Source organism: Cottoperca gobio, chromosome 4 (assembly GCF_900634415.1).
Source record: "Cottoperca gobio chromosome 4, fCotGob3.1, whole genome shotgun sequence".
In the NCBI taxonomy this organism is placed as follows: Eukaryota; Metazoa; Chordata; class Actinopteri; order Perciformes; family Bovichtidae; genus Cottoperca; species Cottoperca gobio.
The window spans coordinates 2,072,501-2,092,568 of NC_041358.1; the positions used below are offsets into that span (position 1 = coordinate 2,072,501).

General features: G+C 39.9%; 1 protein-coding gene across 2 annotated transcripts in view; it reads left to right on the forward strand.

The window, feature by feature from the left end:
• mcf2l2 (MCF.2 cell line derived transforming sequence-like 2) overlaps window positions 1–20,068 on the forward strand; it is a 115,656-nt gene that overhangs the window by 21,623 nt on the left and 73,965 nt on the right. The window contains exons 1-10 of one of the 2 annotated variants that reach the window (XM_029430459.1): window positions 92–222; window positions 10,477–10,560; window positions 14,802–14,916; window positions 16,094–16,184; window positions 16,753–16,872; window positions 17,700–17,816; window positions 17,939–18,088; window positions 19,141–19,265; window positions 19,379–19,493; window positions 19,870–19,989. In XM_029430459.1, the coding sequence (XP_029286319.1) occupies window positions 129–222; window positions 10,477–10,560; window positions 14,802–14,916; window positions 16,094–16,184; window positions 16,753–16,872; window positions 17,700–17,816; window positions 17,939–18,088; window positions 19,141–19,265; window positions 19,379–19,493; window positions 19,870–19,989 (1,131 nt within the window). In that variant the 5' untranslated portion in view covers window positions 92–128. Of the gene's footprint in view, window positions 1–91; window positions 223–10,476; window positions 10,561–14,801; window positions 14,917–16,093; window positions 16,185–16,752; window positions 16,873–17,699; window positions 17,817–17,938; window positions 18,089–19,140; window positions 19,266–19,378; window positions 19,494–19,869; window positions 19,990–20,068 lie in introns of those variants that run through there. The other variant, XM_029430460.1, reaches the window with a different exon arrangement.

Consider the following 20,068-nt stretch of genomic DNA (forward strand, 5'->3'; position numbering starts at 1 on the left):
GTCTGGAACAGCCTGAGTTGATGATGAGGATGGTGATGAAGAAGCAGCTGCTGTTGACAGAGCAGGGCTGCTGATGGATGTTGTATTGTCTTCACTGTTTTCGGATACCATGAGGTTACTGTTATTTTATGGGATTACAGCTTTTTCTGGAAAAGTTTACACTTATTCCTATGTATGTTTGCGAAGAAGACGTTAAGATGAAGAGTGTCAAACATGTTATAGGTAATGTTCACACACACACACACACACACACACACACACACACACACACACACACACACACACACACACACACACACACACACACACACACACACTGGACTCACTTTTTTATTCATTCAGTGTCTCTTTCTGACTCACTCTCTCAAAACCAATTAAAAAGTTCATGTTAGAAGTTAAATGTTCATGTATTGTATAATATATACACACACTGTCTTGTTTTCATGGGCTGTGATTAGACACCACAGCAGACGGGGAAGAACACACACATTTATGTGTTGCCTGCCTGGTTTCATCTTTTCCGTTAGTCTGCTGGTTATGTGATTTATTTTAAAAACAACTTACTTCTGCTCATAAATGGCTGATGATGGAATCTTAGTTTAGTCCTAACACAGGCTATACCCAAGGCATTTGAAGTTATGAAAACTATTATCTTGCATTTTGTTGTCCACAAAGTCAGAACTCAATTGAAAACGAAAGCTTTTAGATTTTCTGCTCCTACTGAATGGAACTATTGACAGACTGATAAACATTAAAACATTAAAACATAGTAACCCTGAACGATTTTAAAACTATGGTGAAATCTATTGAGTCCAGGATGTATGCAAATGTTTCATCTGATCATGTTAATGTGAATCAGTATGTGAATCATTGAAACTGTGTTTCTGCTGTTCTTGGCCAGGTCTCCCTCGTAAAAGAGATCTTTGATCTCAATGGGACAAACCTGGTTAAATAAAGGATAAAAATCTACTTGGTTTTAAAATGCATATTTCTGGCTCCTTTAAAGTAATTTCATAACAAAGCCAAATAATAATAGAGGTAGAACATGGAGCTCATACTATTATCATTGTGTTTCAGTTATATCAAGTAAAGTAGCATTTCTGGTACTCAGCCTCAGGATCAGTGTCTGGAATGTGGCGGGGGTGGGGTAGCTACTGTATGTTGGTTTTATGCTAACCTCTAAATGGGCTGAAGGAACCTTCTAGTTCCTTGAAAAGTAGTCCCAGGTCTAAAATGACCAGGAACTTCTTTGGGGAAACGCAACCTAATATTCAGGGCTTTTGGTAATTAAACATTAATGTTTCTTCAATGGTGGTAATACACTCACTATGAAGTCACCAGAAGTGTAGTAGGATAGGCTTGATTTGAGCATTTCAGCAAACATATTGTTACTGAAAATTATAAGCTCAATGCAAACATATAAGAGAAGGAGCTCAGAGTATACAGTGTGTATACCTGGACCGCTGCACCAACGTTAAGAAGATGTTCACATAGGACAGGAAGCAACATTTAAAACGTGTGCAATTGTATACAAAGTCAATGGGAAAACAGGAATGATTTCAGAAAAGGTTTGCGCTCGTGAAGGGCTTTATGGATCTTAAAACGTACAGAACCGGGACCAGAAGGGAGAGAGACTGGAGGAAAAGGAGTGGTGAACTGGTGTTCCTTAGTTTTGAGACATTTAGCACTGACACACTCCATACACACAACGCCAGTGAGTGTTATTTGCCAGCAAGCTTACAGCTAATGATTTAGAAAATCGGTCCATTTGTGGTTTGGGGCAAACAGACTGCTGTGGCTTTGACAGATCAACGCACTGCAACTTTAGAAAACACATGGAAGTAGACAAAACAGAAGTAAATAAAGAAAACCTCTTCATTAGCATAACAACAACCAAATATAGAAACACAACAAATACAAATACACAGAAAACACAATGAGTTGCACAATAATTGTTTCACTGGGGACAATACAAGTTAAATTGACACATCCTGACATAACTGGGACTTGCTATGTGCTGCTATAGTTTATGGCTCGTGAAGTTATTGAGGTCAAATATCAATAACTATCAATAACAATGTTAATTTTCCAAACAATGAGTATAAGATAAAATAAGAAAAGAATATCACATGTTTTTTTTTTAACATTCAGATTGCATGGTGCAGATATTTTTTATTAACCTAGTGTTAGCCTTTTGCTGATTACTAGCCTTCCAATTCAAATTATGGTGCCTAATATCTGAATCATGTAACCAGTATGTTAATGATACTAAAACCATCCATACAAACAGGGACAGCCTCACTTGTGTGTCTTGGCTAATCAGCTGATCACTCAAATGGTATTTCAAGTCCAATTTAGCTGGGAGGGCAGGCTGGGGCCAGTTGTTGTTTTAGAGGGGCGTACAGTTTCTAATCACTTATTTGGCCTGTTACGGTTTTTGGTGGTGGTGAGTCAAACATTGTGCCTGTGCTATAAAGAGGGCTACAGTATGACAGTTAGAACAGTTGAGTGTCACGTTTGGTTGTGTTTTCCTTACAAGTGCTGATTTCTGTCAAGAAAGACAGATAAAGACACACATACTACAGCAATCAAAAAACACCAATGTTATTGATATCCAGTATCAATGACATGGGGAAGAATTAAATTAATCTCAATCACATGGCCACTTTAGAAGCAGGCACATTTCTTTTCAACATCACAAAGCTGATAGTGCTTTGCTTGTGGATGCACATGTATCCTCTGTCTGTCTCTGTCCTTTTGCATGTCCCCCTCAGCCTCACTCTTGGGATCTTTATGTACGTCTCCTTCCTGTTATATGCCCTCACTTTGAAAACCTGTCTCTCAAACTAACAAGTCCTGTGGCGTTCCACTACTGCTGCTTCTCATCAGCTCTCTTCACACCTGGCTGTCTGGCTCTGTCTCAATATCTGACTCATCTTTCTCATTTTTATTGTGGGGGATGAAATAGGACATAATGTCCCCTTACCTCCACTCCATTATACAACTACAACTACAGAGCAAAAAAATAAAGAGGAATAAACAACACTACAGCAACCCAGAATATAAATAAACGGCTTCCTTGAATGATTTTGTGTTGTGGTAGCAACTTACAATAAGTAATAATTGCATATATAGTGTCTGACCACCAGCAGCAGCAGTGACAGTGTGTGAGCGCATGCTGCTTAATCCTTTTAAATTTAGAGCAGCTGAAAACTAAGGTGCATTTGTTGGCACCATCGGTGTGTTGCCATAGGAACATGGAGTTTAGACACCTGACAACTTGGCAGAGAATCCTCGGTGTGTGTTACAGCTCAGTCACGTGGGACCAGAGTCCTTGAACTACCTTCCAAAATCCACCTCCAGTATAACTGGTGTTTCAGTGGTTCTTACTGTAGGTAAACCGTATGTACTATGTTGTGCTTGTGTCATTACCTGTCAACTGACAGTTTGACATTTAAATAAATAAAAAAAACAGTAATTATGAGCTCTGTCTCTAAGCATGCTTTCATACCTCTAGTTTGGTATATTTGTCCCAGACCAAGGAAAACAAATACACCTTGTTGCATTTCAGTTCTTGCACAGTTCTTGTTCATGTCTGGTCTAGTGGTTCAGCTTCCAAACACAACACCAGAAGGTTGTGAGTTCAATACCAGAACTGCCACCATTGTACCCATTGTACTTAACCCTGAGCTGCTCCAGGGAGACTGTCCCTGTAGTTCAGGGGTGGCCAACCTACGGCTCTTGAGCCGCATGCGGCTCTTTGCCCAGTTTCATGCCTGGCTCTTCAGTTCATATCGAATTTTATTTGTGAGTGTGTGTATGTGTATGAGAGCATGACAGTGCGTCTAATTTTGATGTGGCCCAAGAGCCAATCACAAAAATGCTTGCGATGCAGTGAACCAATCACCTTCGAAGGGGGAAAAACCTATCGTTGAGTAAACACTATCTAACCATCTGAGTTCGATCCTAAAATGGCAGGGCACAAATGCACAGCTAAGCGAAAATAGGACGTTTTATTAGAGTGGGAGAGTTCATATTCATATAAAAATGCTGCCTGACCTAGTGCAAAGTGTATTTGCATGTGTTAACAAACTGAAACTGTTTAAGACACTTCTTCAAAAGGGAGAATTAGCGCATTTCCCCCCGAAATGCAACATTGGTTGAAACCCTGCACGAAAACTTTGCGACCCGGTTCCATGATCTACAGCTGAAAAGGTCACAGATTACGTTCCTCGTCGACCCTTTTATTGCTGAGACGGACTGTTTGAAAGCCCCGCTGGTCCATACCTGTCAACATTGGAATTTCAAAATAAGGGAATTTTTTTGCCGGACTCTGCCCATATCTTAACAGCTCTCAGCCACCAATGTAAACGTAAACACATAAGCGACGGGAATATACATTCAGGAAATACATGTTTATTTAAAGTATGTATTACTTGTACAGACATGTTTATAAGATTTATGTATTTTATTTGATGAGTTATTATCATCAATTTATTTGTGTGGCTTTTGTTTCCCCCGACGAGTACTTCCTTTCGATGTCAGAGTAACAGTAACGGGAGACATGTCCCCCGCATTTTTACTTTTGGGGTTTGATTTGTAAACAAACCTACTACCCTACAATGAGTTCTGAACTCCTTTCTTATGATGAGGTTCAGATGTGGAAAGTCGAAGCTTTGAAAGTATTTTGCCGCAAGCGGAATTTAAAGGTTTCAGGAACAAAACTGGAGCTTATTGCCAGGGTGTTTGCTGCATCAGAGATGGGAATTGAGGAGCAACCAACAGCTAACGAAAGACTTTCAATCACAGAAAAAGAAAAGACTAAGCTTTTGGTTATTCTGAGTGGCGTTTCAGTGCCTGATCCCTTGACATTGCAGGATGGCTGGGTCAATGAAAACAACAGCATGACTTCTTGGCCGCCGATATACCTCAGCGATATGACATTATTTTTAATGTCTGACCACGCAGGGAACGATGTCGAGTTTCATAAACGAACTTTGAACGAATACAAAGAAGGCAAAGCATTTGGACTGTTTGACTCTGGCTGGTTGAAACAAATATCTTTCAATCCTCTCGCAGATTCTGAGTATTGCTTTTTGAAAGCAAAATATTCTCATTCAATGAAAATTTCCCATACGCCACATTCGCCATGGATCTGCGCAGTCAAGAAAACTGGCAATATCATAAGTGCTTATTGCAGTTGTGTTGCAGGGTAAGCTATTCCTAACTTGTGTTTGTTAATTATTATAAAACTCAATATATAGAAAGTACATTTGTCAATATATAAATCAAGTAGATAGATTACATACCCCAGGTCGAGTTCAGGATCAGGGAATTAATTTGTTGGTTTTCCTTGCATGACATGCTCACTGGCAAATCCGCCAAGATTTCTTGGGCTCCCAAGACTTCCCATTGTAATCCTGTCTCTTTACAGCTTTGGTCCATGCTAGCCTTCTATCATTGTTCTTTAGTGCTGTTGGAAATGGAAATAGTTCGAACGGGGGCTTGCAGTCGCAATTTTTGCAATCGTGAAGCTCACAATGAGATTCTGCCCATTTATTTATCTTTCTCCCACTGTTTGAACATCCTGTCACCACACAATGTCGGTGTCCAAACACCATAACTAGAAGAGCGATGCTTACACACTAAAAACTAGCCAAACACAATGTAAACACGCTTGAAGAATAAGCTAAATACAATGTAAACGTAGAACACGTAGAGAATAAATCCAATATGGCGGCCCTTGTAGAGTTAGTGCTCACTTTTCTAGGCTTACCACACCAGCATGCATTGCGTTTCCACCGGAAGCCCGAAACTCCGATTCTGTCTATTATTGCTCCTGTTTTCTTCTTCTGTGTGTTTACTCGCGGCTGTGTGTTTTCAGCTAAAGTTAAACATAATACTACCATCTGCTTTACCGGAGGCCACTTTACACTTTTTTTAATTAGGCCTATTTTTTTTTCTGAAAGGTTAAAAATACGGGATAATTACTGGAAAATATTTAAACGGGAGAAAAAACGGGAGGGTTGACAGGTATGCGCTAGTCACGCACGAGACGGTGGCCCAGTTGGAGATGATTGAACTTTCTGAGGAAGACCGACTGAAAACTGTTCTGAGGGAGGGGACCCTTCAGTTCTGGAAAACTGTGCCAATGTAAAAATATCGGGCTGCACTCAAGCTACTATCAATGTTTGGGTCAACATACGTCTCGATCTGTTCTGACTGACACACATGTGAAATATTTGCTTCGAGTGACCACAACGGAATACAAGCCAGATTTGCATTTGCAGATTTAAAGAAGCAACTTTTTCACATTTTTTTTACTGAGAGTTTGTGTGTGAGAGTGCACACAATGTTCATTGTTGATAATAACTGACCTCTGAATACTGGTAGGAGAGGTTTAATTCAATTTCTGTCAATATTATGGTGTGTGACATTTACAATATATCTGTCTGAGCAGCGCTATGTGTGTCTGTTTGTGTGAGGGTGTGTGTGTCTTTGGGAGGGAGGGTCTTTGAGTATGTGTGTGTGTGTGTGTGTGTGTGTGTGTGTGTGTGTGTGTGTGTGTGTGTGTGTGTGTGCGTGTGCGTGTGTGTGCGTGTGTGTGTATAAAGTTTTAGATTTTAATTTTGTCTGTGTGAGAGAGAGAGGGGAGGAAGAGAGTGAGGGAGCACAGAGAAAGGCTGAGAACAAAAGAGAGAAGGGGGGGGGGGGGTGCGCATCTGTGACTGTGTGTATGATGTGGCTCTTTGCAGTAACATAGTAACATTTTTGGTTCTTAACCTCTGACTGGTTGGCCACTCCTGCTGTAGTTAGTTCACTGTAAGTCTCTCTGGATAAGAGTGTCTGCTGAATGACCTGTAATATAATGTTCACACTGGCTTTTTACAAATAAACTAAAAGGTGTAAACATGAAGTTGACAGTTGTGGTAGTTGAGGAAATCTAACTGCTTGAGGGCTGCCACTCAGCCTTGCTGCCAGTTTGTCCCAGTGACCATCGTATGATATAAAGAAATCCGCTGTGGCCCAAAAAATATTTCCCCCATAAATCACAATTTTAAAAGAGGCATCTGTAAAACAGGACACTTTGAACATTGTGAATTTTTAATCAATGGGGGTTCTATAATTGTAAAACTTTCCCAAGGCTTATTTTATTTTAATGACACCATCATAATTGCTTTCACACTCGGAGAGCCATTTTCAGTCAAGTGACTGATCGCCTTTGAGCCTGGTATCCCATCAGTCAGCATATTTCATTCTTATGTGTACATTTATGTTATCAGGTGTCACAAAGAGCTCACAATGAAATAACTGATTCTCAGCATTATCAGTGTTGTTAGACTGTAAATTGACTGCATGTTATGAATATGACAAAGTGATTGCTTAGGATCAGATTGGTTCACAATCAGCAAATGGATTTAACAGTAGTTTAGCTTTGATCCCGTATCAAATAATCCTGTGGGTGGTCGGTTTGCTTTCAGATCACAACTGAACCCCACTAGAGTCCTCTTGAAAGTGGACAGAGACCCTCCTTTTCAATCCATCTGGGGTCTGGTTCTTTAGGCCACACCAGAGTTTGATTGACAGCTTTCACATCAGCCCAAACAAACCGCACTATACTAGCAAATGCAGCAGAGTTTGAGTTTGTAGTTATACTGAACAGGAGTAGCTGCTCAATAAACACTGACCAAGAATATAAACGCAACAATTTTGTTTTTACTCCCAGTTTTCATGAGCTGAAATCAAAGCTCTAAGACTTTTTCTATGTACACAAAAGGCCTATTTCTCTCAAATATTGTTCACAAATGTGTTTAAATGTGTTAGTGAGCACTTCTCCTTTGCAGAGATAATCCATCCACCTTACAGGTGTGGTACATCAAGATGCTGATTAGACAGCATTATTATTACATCAATATAGCCTTATCCTTAGGCTTGTGCTATCCTTGTCACAATGAAAGGACTCTCTAAAATGTGCAGTTTTAGAGATCTTGAGGCCCATTGTTGTGCCATTCATCAACCACCATCACCTCATGTTGCAGCATGATGATGTTGCAAGGATCTGTACACAAGTCCTGGAAGCTGAACACATCCCAGTTCTTGCCAATATTGAGCATGTTTGGGATGCTCTGGATCGGCGTATACGACAGCGTGTTCCAGTTCCTGCCAATATCCAGCAACTTCACAGCCATTGAAGAGGAGTGGACCAACATTCCATAGGCCACAACCAACAACCTGGACAACTCTATGTGAAAGAGATGTGTTGCACTGCGTGAGGCAAACGGTGGTCACACCAGATACTGACTGGTTTTCTAATGATAATTAATGGTATTAAAACTATTAATATTCAGGCATTATTAATACATAGGGGTTGCTAATAACTGGCACTACAGTGAAGTAGGTGCATTAGCTCAAAAATACATTAACATGGTTTTCAGAAGGGATTAATAATTATTATATTTAATATAATTGTTAATTATATCGATTAGTATGACATAATTTACACCAAGTTTCCTCACTAGGGACACCACCTCCATCAGAAGCTGAGTCAGAGGAAAATGATAACCAGTTAATATAGTCTCATAAAATATAGACAATAAATAAGGATATCTGATTAATATTTAAATTAATAACTATAAACAAAATGGCCATAGCAATAACTAGTAAAAGTTGATGGATTTCTCAAAAAAAATGTGAGCGGCCGTCTTAACGTGCTCGTGCACATACGTGTGTAGAACAAAGGGGACATATGAGGCGGGAGCTTTGAGTCCTTATCTCTGTGTTTGTCACTATGATAAAAGGCAAATTCATAAATTATTGTGAGATCCTAACTGTTTGATAATGGTGCCGGCTTCAGAAGATGGTTTGTGTGCATGTGCCTCTGTCTGTGTGTACAATACTAACACATCACCTGGTGAAACAACCTAATGTTACCCATTAGCTCAATATAACAGATTACACAATACAGTTCAGTGAATAAAAAACAAATCAACACACGTACAAACATTTACAACACTGTAGCAGTTCTTTGACTACTTAGCCGTGTAAAGTTAATGTAGACTAAATAATATACTATGTCCAGTGGAGGTTCAGTTCATGAATACAAAGGCTACTTAGCTGTTAGCTTAGCTGGCGAATCTGTTGAGATGAAGGAAAGCTTCATCTGTTGCCGGTCGAGTCGTTGTGTCTTTGTGCTGTTTCAGCTTGTTAATCTGTGTGCAGGACGGAGAGAACTGGTCGCTCAGTTTGTTATCTTGCAGAATACAGTTTGCTTCTTGCTAACTACTTGTTGCTCCTATTGGGAAGGCTAGTGTGCTGTGGAGAACTGCTGCATGGACTAAACTTGTTTACTTTGGACAGGCACTCGCGTCCTCTGCCATTAAAGAAAGAGTTCAGTGATCAGAGAGCCTACCCATACTGCGGGCTGCGGTGACGTGCTTTCCGCAGGGCCGAAGCCACTGGGAACCGTGGTGGCACCGGGAGGGTCCGTTGAGAGAAGAGCTGCAGAAGAAAGAGAAAGAACATATGGATGTGTTTAGGTTTTATCAGCTGAGTTTTCACACCTATGTGTGAAAAGGTGATATCTGGTGGCAGAAAGTGAAGGAGGGTCTTGATTGAAAGGATCATGGGAAATTGAGTCTAATAGCTCAATATCTATACTGTGAGGATCCCACCACCATTTCTTAGATCCCATCTCTCTCTCGTACACAGTGTTTTGTGCATGGTTTTCCCAATTTGCTTCAAATTTACTTTGAGAATTTACCACTGGGGTGTAAATAATGTAAATACTACATTTAGGACTAGAGTTGTAAATGAATAAGAACACATTTTTGGAAATGAAATATTAATTGCAGAGTTGCCACAAATGTCCGTTCTTCAGGCTCTAGTGGAAGCTGTATTTCTGATATACTTGGTATGTCAGCAGACTCAGATACTTAGAACAGAGCTACATTGATATTGCCTCCATTAAAAGCCAGACTCACTACCACCCATTGTGCTCTCCTTCGGTCTGTCCCCACCCCCACCAGCACACAACCTAGCGAAGCATGTTTTCGAGCAATAAAGTACAGTCAGTGTTAATGCATGTCTTTATTCTCAGTGACAGAGAACGTTTTGTTCACTGTACCCTGCCTTTAGAGTTCCAGGCTGCAGGGGAACCAAAATGATGAATTCATTTTGGAAATAACTAAAAAGTAATCTGAAGAAAACAGAAGAGAAAAGTATACATGTCAACATTCTGAGTCTCTTTAACTTATGTACGTATGTGAGAGCTTACAATTTTATCTGTAGCTGTCACCCTGGCCTTCTAGTCTCTATTTTTTCTCTCTGACTGTATTATTTATATTCTTTGAATTTTTTTACGCCCCAGGTGCTTTCTTTTTAGTTTGCGCTGTGTTATATTCTTTGGCAGGGGGAGGATGAGTCTCCCTCTCTGTGCATGTGTGTTTGGCTTTACCTGATCAGTGTCTCTCCTTACAGATGAGATCATGCAGCAGGAGATCAGGCCCCTGCTGGCTGTGGACATCATAGAGCAGCTCCATCGCCAGTTTGCCTTGCTCTCAGGTAGGGAACAAGACTCACCTGTCCCTCTGTCCCGGAGGTTGTGTATTTAAATGGAGGGCTGGGAAACATTATTATTGGTAGTCAAACCATAATAGTCAGTAAAACAAGATGTTATATGCAAAGTGCCGATGTTAGTGCTTTATTGTGTGATATATGTGGGGCACAAACATTCTGAGAACACTCTCAGAGAGCTCCTAACGTAGTCTAGAAAATCTAACAAAGATTCCTATTTAGGATTAAAAAACATCTCAGAGCAACTCAGGAAGTTTGACATTAGTGAGGAGGTGTAGATCGTCCCCATTGCCAAGTAAGACAAATTATTTTTGTGTGATTTGTTGAAAATGCACTCTTAGTGATAATGGGTATAGACTGGACAGTAAAATCTAGTCTTAGAAAATGTCAGAATTCTTGGAATCTTCTTAGGATTTCGTCACTCGGAGCAACCTTTTGTACTAGAAAGCTTTATGAATATGAAATCTCAAATCTGAAAAATATATTGATCTTTGTTTAAAATATATATATATAAAATATATTTATAAATGTGTTTAAATCAAATTGTAATGCAACATTAACTTTTCTAAATTGCTTCGGGTGATAACCTGCAGCCTGTGTTTTCCCTCTATTAAAGAAAACAGAAATAAAAACACATTTGAATGAATGGGGCTATAAATCAAAAATGTGCAAATCAGTTTCAGCTCATCCTCTTTTATTTTTAATGCATTCAAATCTGAGTATACTCCCAGAGAGCTCCTAATTTAGCCTAAAAATATTCTAGCAATGAGTCCTTAGATGAGCTTAGGATGGATTTAAGAAACATCTCAGAGCAACTGTGACCATGAAGGGACAGAAACCTTTACCTTAGTGAGGAGGTGTGTCTGACCCTGCTGCTAGGTATGACACAGTCTGTTAAAAAGTTGTGATTGGTTGCTGATCATTTTAATTATAGACCTATTTGATTTTAATCGAGGAAATGACACAGTTTTCATCAAATTCTGTGACTGTTGGTCAGTTACATTTTTCCCAAATATCGTTCTGTTGTGATCAATTACATTTCTGGCTTTGTAGCATCATTGCGTTGGGTGGGAGCTGTGAGCACATCTCCAGTGAGATCGCCCCCAAACATTAGCCTTTCACCATCTGATCTGTAGCATTTCATTAGCTCACTGTCATTTAGCATTTCCAGAACATTTCTCCTACCTCTTTGTCTTTACCATTTTCTCCTAAAGAAACTCTTAAACTCTTAAAAGTCCTCCTCTCTACTACTAACACTTGTTGACCTAAGGCAGTGGTTCTCAACCTTTTTTGGCCAGCGCCCCCCTATCCATTATCCAGGTCCCTTACCGTAAATGGTAAATGTCTTTTAAACTTCCATCTCAAACTTGTAATGCAGGCTTTCTGTAAAAAACGTGGCGTTTCCAAGCCCAGGAACAAATTGATTCTTCTTCTTGTTCTTCTCCTCAGACTTCAGTAATCTTTTTGACTATAGTAGAATGATCTTTTTGTTTACAATGTGTGAAGTTGCCCTTAAAGAACACACCAGCCACATCACACAGACATTTTAAAGGAATGTTACCACACACCTCACTCTCATACTATTTGGGGAATTTTACAGGGAAGTCACTCTATTTTAGTGTCTACTGCATGTTATTAAACAGTTCCACTAAGGCTTTACTCTTTATTACTGTACTGTACAGTACTAAGACCCTATCCTCCCCTAGTCTATACTGCATATTAGAACAGACCCTGCTCTTCCCTAGTGTGTAGCGTGAGGTGCCAAAAACGTAATCATCTCCTGGTCGTGCTGTTTGTTGCAGCATTCTGTATCTCACTCGTCTCTCCTCTACATCAATTTCACTCCATAGATGGAAACAAGAGGAAATGTAATGGAGTGCTATGAGGACATGACATGTTGAATCCAATATGGGGGCATGTATCTACATACATCTCGGCAAAAGAAAGATGTATGTGGTATTTAAGAATATTAAAGCACCTTTCACTAAGTTCAACTTCCATTTTCTTTTATCATGGATGTTTTTTATTGGGAAGCTTAGCTATTCACTGCAATCAAGCTGGTGGAAAGTCACATTATATTTTTAATGTATTGCTTCTGTCACCCCAGCATTCAGTCTGGGTTCCCTCAGACTTTCCAGATGTGTTGCGGAGCAGCAGCCTGTGTGGTTCTCCAGGGATGTTTGTCATTCCTTCTCTCGGTCCTCTCACAACAGCCAGCTTATTGCTTTCACCACATGCGTGTGTCTATAGTTTCAGTGCCTTCTCAGTAGAAAGTGGATTGTTATTTTTGGTTGGATATTTTGGTCTTTTTTCTTTATATACAATTTTGTCACATGTGAACTGGAAGCATTCTTCACCTACAGTGGTGAAGCAGTTTGCCTCTTGTCAGTCACACAGTATGACAACAATGTGATGTCTATTTCTTGGATTTTCTGATGATTTCTATTGATGGAGTGTCTGCAGGTGGAGCTCTGTTCAGTTATGGTGGCTCTCACTTTGCCAAATACAAAGACCATGTATTGAGTTTTTTTTTTTTACTCCCAGACTTGACAGCCAAAGTAAAAGCTTTCATGTACTGAATATACTGTAGGTTGAATGACCTTTTGTGTTATTAAGTGCAGACACAGAGTTGCAACACGGGCAATCAATTACATAAAGAAAAACTAAGACTCGGGGGAAGAATCACATGTAATACTAAGTATGTGGTTTATCTGTTAAAATGCCATGTAATCTGTATTATGTTGGGGAAACAAAAAGAGGGTAAAAAAAATGGCTCTGTGAACATAAGTGCTCTATTTGTACGATAAATCATCTGTGGCTAGACACTAACAGTCACAACCACAGCTTGAGTGAACTACGCCACATATTGAGGCAGTGCTGTATGTGTTTTAAACGTTATGCTTTGTTATGCTTGAGTATCCTATATCATGAGAATCTGTGCACAGAGAAATGTTTTGGCTTCCCCTGTTGGGATGAATATGTTTTATTTGCATGTTTACTCAACCCAGGAAATACATTTTATTACTATGAACATATCAGACACAGAGCAGGATTAGCATTCATATTACCTCTCCTTTCAGCTCTGTTCTGGCCAACATATTTGGCATCACACTTGGTCATTGTTCATATAATATTATTGATTTGTACAGCTTTAAATATGTGTCTGTTGTGCATCCTGAAAGCAGAGACTCCAGGGGTTCTGCGTGTACATTAATTTGTGGTAATTCGATTCATAGGGTCAAAACTAGATTTTGACACAGGGCAAATGAACAAGGCAAAAGGGGGCAGACTATTGCTTATTTAATCAGCTAATACTAACTTGCATCGCATAAAGATGTGTTCCCTCTTCTGCTGAGGCAAATTAAAGCCCTGGTGTGTGTGTGTGTGTGTGTGTGTGTGTCTGTGTGTGTGTGTGTGTGTGTGTGTGTGTGTGTGTGTGTGCTATATTCTAGACACCTTGCTATATGACATTAGTACATTTCACATGTTGGTAATTTCTCAAATTACACACATCATTAGTGTTCTCTCCACAAGTAAGATTTTTAACTCAAGGTTGCCATCTTGTGCCTGTTTTGTAGAGGCAGAAGAGTTAGATGGGTACGTTTGTATCTTGAAATCTTTTGAGGATTTCCCATGACTAAGTTGATTATAGTCTATGTCTTAAGTTGTTCCTTCTTACGGCAAAACAGACAAGAAATGTGATACATTATATTCATGCCAAATATATTTCACAGATATTCAGAATCAGAATCAGAAATCCTTTATTAGTCCCACGATGGGGAAATGTAGGTTGTTACAGCAGAAGAACAAGAAAGTAAAGTGGTGAGTACACAATTAAATATAATAATATAGAGTAACAGTAGTATAAGTACACAGTTGTTGAATAAAAGTTTTAGAAAAATGGTAAAAATGTGTTGACTTCCTGGGATACATTTTCTCCAGTGTTCAACATCCTCTACCCCACTGTCCCATTGACAGGACAATAAGAACAAACTCATGCTGTGCAGCAAATACATTTACACAAAATTCTAGTTTCAAACAATACCATAGATTGGAATCAAACCGAAATGATGGTAAATGTGTATAGAATGATGTACGACAAGACATCTATCATAAACATATAGCATCATAAAGCTTGAATGGAGAGCTGGAAGAAGCTGATACGTGAGGATGTGATTATGCTTGAAGGAAGAATAGTAAATGTTGTGTCTGGTGTTTTTGTGTTGCAGGAGGGCGAGGGAAAGATGGCGCCCCCATTATAATCTTCCCGGAGTACTCAAGCTTCAGCGAAGTGCCAGAGGAAGACTTCCTCAATGTTGTTACTTATTTGACCAGCATACCCAGGTACGCACACTCTCATACACATAAATCTATCCACCCAAGCCTTTTACACACTGGGGATATGACAAATAAACAACACGTATAACATAACATATCATATGTTTAGGGCTTTTATTGTGAAAGGTAAGGAGTTGATCTGTTATGAGCTGCCTTTGTCGATTTTGAAAGGAATAATAAATGGTGTGTTCAAACACCCATACTACCATAGTATTAAATTTGTCCCAATACATAGGTATAAATATTTGTCATCAATCAATCACATATGTCTAATGCTGTACCCCAAAAACACCAGCATGTTCTACACATGCATGTTCGCACTTTGCAGCATGCAAGCCTGCATGCTTTTCTGGCTATTCCGACCCACAATCCTTTTAAGCAGCAGATTTATGAGCAAGAGAGTCAAAGTTTAAGACACAATGTTATGACGAAGTAGTATGTTTCCTAATAGTATGCACACTGCATGATACAGTACAGCAAATCCACCTCTTCCATGATTGGTTGATGCCTTTATTACGTAAGAAATTATGTTGTTTTTGTGCTACGTAATATTGACGTAACAAAAACAACAGTTTGGGAAAAAAAAGGTGTGAAACGGCCTTCATTCTTCAAGTTATCCATTAACAAAAGAATGCCTCACTTTTGCTCCTTGGACACCAATGAAAGACTTTGTGCAAGAACTCCATTTAACCTCCCAGACAGCACCATTAGAGCTTTTGATGTAATTTGCTCTAATGGATGAACATGGCATCTAGCTCACGATGTGATCATTTATTTTACATTTACAAGGATGGGGTCATTTCTAATGATTACAGTTTAACAGTGTCATAACTAAGTCATATAGTATCAAGATGTATTGCATTCAAGTGGCATGGCCAGATTAACCTGATATAGTGCCCTGGCTGAAAATGAGCAGCTGGGCCCCTATTAAGCACCTCTCTTCTTTTTTTTCTAGACTAAAAAACTACCTGACTGCAAACATTCTGTGTGTTTTTTATAATGTGTTTTAATTAAGATCAATCATTTAGGAATACTTCAAATGTAAACCTGCCTGAACTCTGCCTGTTCAGGATCAGTAAGCAAAGTAAGCAGTTTTAGAGAAGTTGATTGGCACGGCCCACACAGACACAGACATGCACAAAGCAGCAGTCCAGTTACTTGTCTTTTTACCTTCTGTCTCCAGCCTGGATGCTGCCAGTATCGGCTTCATTATTATCATCGACCGGAGGAAGGACAAATGGAGCTCAGTGAAGGCCTCTCTGTCCAGGATCGCTGTAAGTTCTCCAAGACACATTGGTATTTAAATCATTTTATAAATACATATGTATAAACATATACATAAAGATATTTATATTTAATACTGCAAACAAGCATTTCAAGTGAAATCAAATAAACGTTAAAGTTAATTTTGCAGAAATATTTAAAGGTTCAATGTGTAAGATATGCCAGAATGTAAACTTAAAACAGAAGAGGTGAAGAGGTAACAGTGATGACGTTATGTCAAACATGTCTTTGTGTTGTGTTGCAGATATCTACTGAAGTTAGCATGCTAACAGCTAGCTGCACTCTGTCCAGTCTGTAATACCACTTGTTCCTCTAGAGGTGATAGTGAGTCAGTGTAGCTGCAGTCTGCCTCAGTACAGAGAGAGAAGTACAGCTGCTGACTCCGGCGGGCTGCTCTCCGCCACCGTAAATATGAGACGAATATGAGGGTCGTTTTGGAGTTTCTGCCCCTTTAGATTCATCAATGAAGGCCATGAATTGAATGAATGAATGAATGAATTCAAATGAATGGATGGCTTAGAGATGTATTGTAAATGTGCATGTTGTTGTGTCATCTAGGGGGCGTTTCCAGGAAACCTGCAGCTGGTTTTGGTGCTGAGGCCGTCCAAGTTCTTCCAGAGGGCTCTATCAGACATTGGGATCAAGCTGCACAAAGATGATTTTAAAATGAAGGTACCGGTAAGCATGCTTCAGAACCAACCATATAAACTCTATCAGCTGCATTCATCAGGACATTTTGTATTTATTTTTGCTAGAAAGAGACGTGAGGTGTTTAACTGAATGCATGACAAATAAATGATGAATAAAATATTGATGAGTCAAAAAGTATTTGTATACATGCCCACTCAACTGGTTTAGGTATTGCTTGTGTCAATGACCAAACTGGCAAACATCCCCAGCAAACATTCACATGATGATACACAACCTGCACTGAAAACTTCTGTTCAGTACAGTACAGAGTAGCTGCAAAAATCAAAGTTCAGATAACATTCGTAGCTGCTGCTAGTATATCTTTTTTTTTTCCAGGACTACACATCCCCAAACTGTACAGCTACAGTGTTTCTATTGTTTTGACATTACATCTTCATGAGGTATACTCAGCATGTGACCAAGAAGGTGATTTGAGTGCCAAGAATAAATGTTGCGGGAGAAAATGCTAAAGCTCTTATGAATTATTTTGCAGGCCCAAAAAGTGTCAAATGTAAACACGGCGAGTCTAAAAACATGGCAATCAGTAAATAAAACACATGCCAAGTCTACATTTTAATGGTAACATGAAACTCCCCAGGGGTTCCTAAAACTGGCAAACCTAAAAAGAAAGAAAAAAAGAGACCGCCGGCGGGCCGTCCACCCGTTAAGAGGTTAAAGAGACACTGACAAGATACGTCTCTGTAGTTTAGACTAGTTTGCTACTGAACTCATTAGGGCTACCACAGTTAGTCTCTCTGTAACATAATGTAAGTCATGATCAAGCGCTTGAAGTGATGTATTGAATGTGTTTGCAGATTGTGATGCTGAACTCTGTGTCAGACCTGCATGGCTATGTGGATAAAGGCCAGCTGACCCGGGAGCTAGGAGGAAGCCTGGAATACTGTCACAGTCAGTGGATACACCACCGGACTGTGAGTCAACATACAGTACTAAATACTGTATAGATTCATTTTAATACTAGTGACTTGGCAGATTCCTAAATGAAGATGCATTGTAGAATGCTGCAGGGTCACGTCTGAATCTTTTTCTCCAGGCCATAGAGAACTTTGCCATGACAGTGAAAACCACAGCCCAGATGTTACAGAAGTTTGGGACAGACCTGGCAGAGACGGAGCTTCCCAATGACGTGCAGTGCACCAAAGACCTGCTCACAGCACACACCGACAAACACACCAACCTCAAGGTGATTTAGTGCATTTAACACACCAACCAAGTGAACTTGTGACTAGCCTAGGGTTCATGCACCATTGGTTAAGTTAGTTTATGGTAAAAAAGTATGGTAAGCTACTTTGTGGAGCAGAGTAGTGTTATAAAAAAGAAAACAAATAGCTATTCACAGCTTCTTTATGTTGTGGACTCTCTCCTGTCCCTCTGTTGTAATCGCTGATGCAACCATGCTTATAGCGTGAGGACACAACATGTCTTTCATGTGTCCCTCAGTGCTAGCACAAGTGATACCACAATCGAAACTAAATTCCTGCTATCTCAGGCTGCCAATCAAAAAGCTACAGACAAGCCCTTCCTCTGCAAAGGAAAAATAAGTAGAGCCCACACAGTATAGCGTCAGAGCTTCGAGAAACTCTGTAGGGGCCACTGCAGCATGGTGAGTAACGGGGGAAGTCAAACTACCACTAGTGCTCGAGCTAGTGCGTCCCCACAGGAAAGGATGGCCTTCTTACCTCCTGTTCACACATAAAAAGTGGCAGACTCTCCTTTGTTCCTCACAAGCCTTAAACTTGCCGGTGTGTTTAATGCTGAGCATGTAATTGACATACTCAGTTCCAAAAGGGCACTCACTTGGCACTCAACAAACTGGTAGATTTTAATTCAAGTCAGTAGCTCGTAAAGTTATATCATAATATCAATTGGAAAGCCTTTGATGCTACGGTCAGCATTTGTTTCAAGTACGTTTACATAGTTGAATTGGAGAAGAAAAAAACAACTGTGTTTCCATTTCCTGAGAGAATTTAAATAAGCGCAATTTGCGGTAAATTGTTTCTCCCCAGGTTGGCAATCCCGAGAACAATTGCATATCGTTGAACCTTTCTCAACTTCCCTTGACTTTGAATCTTGAGTAGTGGTGGGCGACACTAGCAGGTTTTCCAAGGTTCACAATGAATGGCATCCTTATTTGAATGCGTATACGGCAACAGGGGTGACAGTATAACATAAGTAACATTTCTCTGCTGTTTTACAGATGATGTTATTTCCCATGATTCTATGTCTCTGATCTAGGATGAACTGAAGCTAGCTTTGAAGCAGGGCACCACCTTGTTAGGGTGTATCAAGGAGCAGGCAGCCAAGTCAGAGAATCACAAACTCAATCCAGACGAGATGGAGAACCAAACCACTGTGGAAAGGTGACAAATCCTTTCTTATGTATTATATAATGACTCTCAGCCTTTATTATGGCAATGTAGTACTATAGTTACTGTCAATGTGTTTGTAATGAAGATCCTGTCATGTGTTTCAGGCTCCTAGCCCAGCTGGATGAGACAGAGAATGCCTTTGAACAGTTCTGGTGTAAACATCATCTGAAACTGGAGCAGTGCCTGCAGCTACGCCACTTTGAACAGGACTTCAGAGAGGTATATCTGTAGATCTGTCTCACTGCTGGCTGGCTTTGACATGAAACCTTTGGATCTTCCCTTTGACTCTTCATACAGCTTCAAAGGTCTTCAGCTGTAGAATCACACAAAACATACTTAAGAATAAACACTGACCGCCTGAGTACAGTTTGGACGTTGTAAATACAATGACTCTGTTTCACGTCCTGCCAGACACCTCATGTGCTGAAAGGTTCTGAGTTTGCAATATGTTTAATTTCTAACATTTGATGTGATTATGATTTCAAGCTGAGTCTGGATATGAGAAGAATGCATGTTAATACAGGGTGGATAAGTGAATAATATAATTATTGTGCCTGTCTTTTCTGTTCTCTCGTGTCCGTCTCTGGTTCTCCAGGTCAAAGTGTCTCTAGATAATTTGATGGACAGTCTAACCAGCCTATCAGATATCGGGGATTGTGTGGCCAGAGTTGAACATCTGCTCAACGAACTGAAAACACTGGAGGGGAAGGCTCTGGTCAGTCAAAACACACATACACACACACACACACACACACACACACACAGACACACACACACACACACACACACACACA